This window comes from Dioscorea cayenensis, chromosome 12 (assembly GCF_009730915.1).
Source record: "Dioscorea cayenensis subsp. rotundata cultivar TDr96_F1 chromosome 12, TDr96_F1_v2_PseudoChromosome.rev07_lg8_w22 25.fasta, whole genome shotgun sequence".
Lineage (NCBI taxonomy): Eukaryota > Viridiplantae > Streptophyta > Magnoliopsida > Dioscoreales > Dioscoreaceae > Dioscorea > Dioscorea cayenensis.
Genome location: NC_052482.1, coordinates 11,014,046 through 11,020,789, shown reverse-complemented (window position 1 = coordinate 11,020,789; position 6,744 = coordinate 11,014,046). Strand labels below are relative to the sequence as shown.

At 43.9% G+C, this 6,744-nt stretch overlaps 1 protein-coding gene across 1 annotated transcript; it reads left to right on the top strand.

Annotated features, from left to right (window-relative positions):
- Positions 1 to 5,017: 5,017 nt before the first annotated feature.
- LOC120273159 lies at positions 5,018 to 6,357 on the top strand. Its single transcript, XM_039279803.1, has 3 exons — positions 5,018 to 5,280; positions 5,746 to 5,959; positions 6,064 to 6,357. Exons 1-3 carry the CDS (start codon positions 5,018 to 5,020, stop codon positions 6,355 to 6,357), a joined length of 771 nt encoding a protein of 256 aa, XP_039135737.1.
- The last annotated feature ends 387 nt before the right edge of the window (positions 6,358 to 6,744 follow it).

Below are 6,744 nucleotides of genomic sequence, written 5' to 3'. Positions count from 1 at the left end.
CACGTGTGTAAAAACCAACAAGAATTGCGTAGGTATCCTCTCGGTGAAGGCCAATTATAATATGGTATCCAAAAAGATACAAATTAAATTGTGGTATGTATTTTGATATTCGGCCATAGTTAGGTACCCACTCAAGATTTTAACCCAAGCAAGAAAACTAAATCTTATCTAATAAAAAAAACTAGATCTTATCAAATTTAGATCACACACATGTGATCCCTCTCCTTAGAAGAAATTCGTGGAAACATGAAAGATTAAATGTTTCGAACAAAGAACTATTTTCTTCAATGTAGATGGGATCAGAAAACCAAAGATAGGGTTTGGCTAGGTCTCACATTCTTAAACGGAAAACGAAAACAAAAGAAGGCAAAAAGGTAGCTAGGGTTCCGAATAAGGTAACTGAAACATTAAAAAAATAAAAAATAAAAAATAAAAACCAAATCGTAACTACTCAATTAACATTAAAATTTTAAAAAATAAATTTTAGTGGGGCCCATAATATCACTATTTAATTTGTAGCTACTCAATTGGTCAAATATATGTGCATATATATACATACACCTGGCTGATCAGTGACCAAGAAGAGGCTTAAAGTCTATAAGCTACAACCATGACAAACTATTAATGTTTCCCCTAATAACCTAAGTCAAGGCCTCATGGTAAAGCTAGCCATGAAATTAGCACTGGCTCATTTTTTTGAGTTCACCAATTTTACAAACACAAGATCAGCATCCTGCATCATATTTAAGGTGTGAATTATTATAAGAATATGATAATGGGCGTATTGACGACGTGGCATGTGTGTACATGGAGAAGTACGAGGCAAGGGCATTTTGGTAATTTGGCGGGCGACGGGATTTTATAGTTGTACCGGGTCTATTTGATGAGAAACGGGTCACAAACTCATGAATCATACCAAAATTTGACCAAATTCCATCGATTAGGCCTCGAAAACCCTAATTTTGCTGTTTTTAGAAATAATTGATTTCGTTATAACTTAGGATAAAAATCTCTAATTTGTGAGTCATTTGTGGCAATAGTCTTTATTTTGTTAGATCTTTTATTTCTTGCTGATATTTGAGAATTTACTTATTTTGGTAAAATTTTTAATTATCTCCTTTCTTAGTGCTATTTTCGCCTATTTAATGTAAGTCTACAGGCAAGAGGAAAATCAGTTTTGTGATCATCATTTTCTTGAGTAATAAGATTTTACTCTTCTCAATTCCTGGCTATCTTTGATCAACAGGGTTTAGACAACTTGTTACCGGCATTCCACGGCGAATCAACATGTTCAAGTATACCACTGCATTAGTTTGGTGTCAAAGCCGAATCGATCATGCCACCATAAGGACGAGGTGCGGGTCATCCTACCCAAAGGATGGAGTAGATCTATGATTGTGAGGATGATGCTAGACCGTCGGGTGGAGCAGAATGAATGGATGATGGAGGAGCTGACTAAATGGATTACCCAAATGATAGGTAGCATCAATCAAGGATGTGCCTCCAAAAGTGGAAGCGAAGGCACCACTGAGGAAGACAATGGCTACTTTGCTGATATTGCCCTGGCAGGGCGACGATGAGGGCAAGATCGTGGGGGTGACACTCGATGCCACCGCGATAAAGATAGGTGTTGGGAATCTGTTATATGGGTCGATATTCCAGAATTCCATGGTGGACTACAAGCGGAGGAGTTCCTTGATTGGCTAACCACTGTCGAGGAGGTCTTGGAGTTCAAAGGGGTCCTATATGATAGAAGAGTGGCGCTAGTGACTGACAAGATCCCCTTGCGTATATCCCGCAAGTGCACGGGTTTGTTGAAGTAATAATCCCGGATGAGCGGGTATCGAATCCACAGGGAATAGGGAATAAAAATACTTAATTCGATTCTTAGCTATGTGAAAGATCAATGATGATAAGTGTGACAATGATTCAATTCTCAACAATAAAAACAACAAGTAAGAGAGCAAAAGTAAAGAAGGGGGTAAGGCAATCGATAAAGATGGGGTACCCGGATAATGCTCCGCCTAGGATAATTGTTTCAAGTGCAAGAACCCTCTATTATGCTTCCTAATCAATGCAATTGTGAGTCGTGGAAATCCTTAATTACATAGTCCCAAATCTAAGGTCAACTATGCCTAACTCTATACATGTCCCGGAGGAGAGATTAGATAACCTCTCAACCTCGCACTCGCATAGAGTTGCAATGAGCTCTAGGGATTCCAAGTGATAAATCTCTTCCTAATTATAGACCTAACCCTTTGGTCCAGGTGGAAGGTCCCTAACCACGATTAAGCCCTAGATACTAAGATCACCTCAACGCTTCACTCCGTTGCACGTGCAACTAAGCCCCAGCGGAAGCTCATCCCTTAGACCATTCACTCTATTATGGCCGCAAAGAACTCAAGGAACGGAGGTAGAATCTATCACGTCGGAAGGGAAAGGGGATGCTCCTGTACCTCTCGACTCACCCTCTCAACCCTCTCCAACCTAGCTTTGTCTAACGCTCGTGGTGTGTCACTCACTCACAAGGTTACTAACGAGAACTCTCAACCCTAGTGGCACTCTAGGGGAAATGTTCATACAATCAAGCATTCAAGGTTGGAACTCACAATAAACATCAATTAATTGAAAGCATAATAAAGAGATTCAATGAAACGAATACATCCTAGCGTTCACAAATACCCAAGTACCCACTAGGGGTTTAGCTCTCCATGGAGCTAAGTACAATCAAAGAAATAGAATGTAAAAGCAATGAATCCATAAAGAAACCACCTCGATAGTCGTATCGAGGGTCTTGTGGAAAGTCCTCTACTCATCGTCCAAGGATTCCCTCGTCCGGTATAGGATATGCCTCGACGGAAGCTCCCCTACCAACCTTCTTCCTAAAGAATGACGATGTTGGAGCTGTAGAACCTCTCCAAAACCTTGGCCAATACCCGTCAAAACCCTAGCCGAAGCCCTCTCTCAAGTTGGGGAAAAGATGGAGAAAAGAATACTAAAATCGGGGCTGATTTGGCTTTAAATAGAGTTGGAATCGGGCGACTACACGGGCGTGGATGCTTCACGCGGCCGTGCGGAATTTCTACACGGGCGTGGATAATTTCCACACGCCCATGTGGATTCTCTGAACTCCTGTTTTCTCGGCCGGCTGTGAACAGTACTGCTAAAGTGCTTGCTACCGTGTTGCTACAGTGCTCTGTTACATTATCCGGCCTGAATAGCTTCCCGAATCCATACTTTCATAGGAGTAACGCAAACGGGCACACGTTCACGCCGTGGATCACTTGCTTCTTCAATGATAGGCAAGTTGGTGGAGCTCTTGTTCTATGTGCATAAATCGGAATGCTCGAGTTTGACTGCCTTTGTGCCCCTCCAAATGGATGTGCCAAACTCGAATACGAGGAGGTTGGCACACACTCTAGCATCTCACTTCCGACCTATGTCTTCGCGTTTGCACCTTAGCAAGATTTCCTCCAAAATTTGTGTATTGTGATCCACATTTGCTTCTTTCCTTCATACTCGGCCTCACAACCCTACCTACATAAAAGTAACATAAAAAACACACATATTAGTGTAAAAACCCGAGAAAAGTAATGCTCAACATAAGGAATGAACGCTTCGCATTCATACCGCACAAGCACTTATCAGTGACAATGCTGCTGTGTGGGCGCGCAACCGCATGGGGGCAACAACTGAAGCTCAACCGTAGCAGGTTGGGGAAGGACAAGATCAACTCTTGGGAGAAGTTGAAAAAACACATGTGCTCCAAATTTCTACCCCATAATTATGAGCACATGATTTTTAGTCAATTGCTTAATCTATGCCAAGAAACTCGTGCCATGGAGGAGTACACCACGGAGTTCTATCAGTTGCTGGCTCAGAACGAAGTTTAAGAATCAACAGATCAATTGGTCGCAAGAGACCGTCAACTTGTTCGACCCAGTCTCCATCTCGATAGCCCATCAGTAAGCTTTGATTATTAAGCGGCAGTAGTGGCGTTCAGTTCCATTAAGTTTGGGGGGAACACACGGAGGAGGCCGTCCGATGCCTTCAATTATAGGTGGGACAGCCAGATGGGGAGTTACTGCAAAGCGTTAAATAGGACCTTGCGTGACAAGGGGAACCAGTAGCACCATTCAGTGTTTTCGTTGAGGAGAAAAGGGGCATCGCCAGGTGGATTGCAGGAAAGCAGGAAAGGGAGTTATGCATGCCGAGGAAGAAGGGGATACGAGAGACATTCTTCTACCTGTATTTGACGAAGACGTCCTTAATGAGATGATTGTTGAAGGAGACGTAGGTACGGCCTTGGTTGAACGAAGATCCTGTTTGACACCCAAGGCTTATGAAGATGATTGGCGGTGATCTAACATCTTCCAGTCAACCTGTACTATCCTTGGGAATGTATACAAGTTTGTGATTGATGCAGGTAGCTGGAGAACATCATCTTTGCCGAAGCAGTACAGAAGCTGAATATCACCACTAAGCGACACCCGACGCTATACAAGCTTTCTTGGCTCAAGCGAGGTGGCAAGCTTATGGTTAGCAAGCGCGCTTTGATCGCCTTCTCAATTGGCTTGAAGTACAGAGATGAAGTATGGTGTGACATTGTGCCTATGGATGCCTGTCATTTATTGTTACGCGGGCCTTGGCAATACGATCGGAAGGTGACACATGATGGTCGTCCAAACTCTTATAGCTTCGTCTACAACGGTGTGAAGATAATGTTGGTGCCTAAGAAGACTGTGGAAGCACCAATCGCCACCAACACCAACCTGCTGTCCTATGCGCCATTTTGGAAGGAGTTACAGGATTCAGGCACTGCTTTTGTCTTGCTTGGGTAGACAATCACGAAGGCTTGGAGATGCCTGAAATACCGGAAATCATTCTTCCTTTACTTGATGAGTTCCAAGATGTCTTCCCTGAAGATTTACAGGGGTGAATTCCACCCCTGCGGGATATACAGCATCAGATAGAGCTCCATCCTGGCTCTGTCTTACCATACCGACCACGCTACCGGATGAGTCCGAGGGAGGAGGCTGAAAAATTAAGGCGTCAAGTAGAAGAATTGTTGGCGAAAAGATATATCCGCGAGAGCATGAGCCAATGCGCGGTCCGAGCCTTATTGACACCAATGAAAGATGGCACTTGGCACATGTGTGTGGACAGCCAGGCCATCAATAAAATCACTATTAGGTATAGATTCCCTATTCCTCGAATAGATGATCTGCTTCACCAGATTAGCGAGGCTACGGTGTTCACGCGCCTAGACTTGAAGAGCGGGTATCACCAGATTCGTGTGCGACCTAGTGACGAGTGAAAGACAACGTTCAAGACGTGTGAAGGATTGTACGAGTGAATGGTGATGCCTTTTGGGCTTTCCAATGCCACTAGCACATTAATGAGGGTCATGAACCAACTCCTGTGTCCATTCATTGGCAAATTTGTAGTCGTGTATTTCAATGACATCCTCATTTATAGCCTCGACGAGAATGCACATCTTGTACATGTTCACAATGTCCTCACCACACTTAAATCCCAACAGTTCTATGCGGCAAAGAAGAAGTGTGTTTTTTTCACACCCAAGGTACTGTTTTTGGGTTATGTTGTTTCAGGGGAAGGTATACAAGTGGACAACGCCTAGATCAACACAATACAAGATTGGCCGACTCCTACAACTATCACTGAGGTGTGAAGCTTCCGCGGCCTTGCATCATTCTATCGGCACTTTATCGCTCACTTTAGCAGCATCATGGCACCGTTGACTGAGTGCATGAAGAGTAGCAAATTTACATGGACTGTAGACGGCGAGGCTGCTTTCCGGTTGATGAAGGACCGCTTGACCACCGCCCCTATCTTGGCATTTTTTGAATTCACCCACCCATTTGAGCTGCACATAGACATGTCCAAGGTGGGCATTGGAGGTGTCCTGAGCCAGCAAGGGTGGCCTGTTGCATTTTTAGTGAGAAGCTATCGGGAGCACGCTTGAATTACAGCACCTACGACGTTGAGTTTTATGTTGTGGTGCAAGCTATCAAGCGTTGGCGGCATTACCTCATTCATCAGGAGTTCATTCTGTACACAGACCACGCCGCCCTACGACCTATACATCAACAAGATAAGGTGTCATCTCGCTATGGACAATGGATGAACTTCCTGGATGAGTTTACTTTTTTTGTGAATCACAAAGCAGTGGTCTCTAACCGTGTGGCGGACGCACTCAGTAGGCGAAGCAATCTTCTAGTCACATTGCAAGTCGAGGTACCTGGTTTTGACTCTTTTCATGATTTGTTTGTGACTGACCCATATTTCTCGGAGATCCTCCTAGATGTACTGCTCCAGGATGGTTTCTTGTTCTAGGGAAACCAACTCTGTGTTCCAGATTGTAGTTTACGAGTAAAAATTATTAGAGAGTTGCATGGTGAAGGTCATGTGTGGGGGACCGAACGCTCTAGTTGATTCAGTCTTCCTACTTCTGGCCAGGCATGCGTAAGGATGTTGAAAAGTTTGTTCAATGATGCCAAATATGCCAGATCTCCAAAGGGTGCGCAACCAATGCTGGCCTATATATGCTATTGCCCGTACCTTCTCAGCCATGGACGAACATCAATATGGACTTTGTGCTGGGTCTGCCACGTACTCAGCGTGGTAACGACTCTATCTTTGTGGTGGTAGACCGTTTCTCCAAGATGGCACACTTCATTCCCTGCAAGAAGATGACAAATGCTGTTAATGTGGCCCAGTTAT

Excerpts from the sequence above, each read along its gene's own strand:
- LOC120273159 (XM_039279803.1), top strand. The coding sequence starts at position 5,018 with ATGAGTCCGAGGGAGGAGGCTGAAAAATTAAGGCGTCAAGTAGAAGAA. Across the intron at positions 5,281-5,745 it reads CGCCTAGACTTGAAGAGCGG|CATCATGGCACCGTTGACTG; the intron begins GTATCACCAGAT and ends TCACTTTAGCAG. Across the intron at positions 5,960-6,063 it reads GGTGGCCTGTTGCATTTTTA|GAGTTCATTCTGTACACAGA; the intron begins GTGAGAAGCTAT and ends CTCATTCATCAG.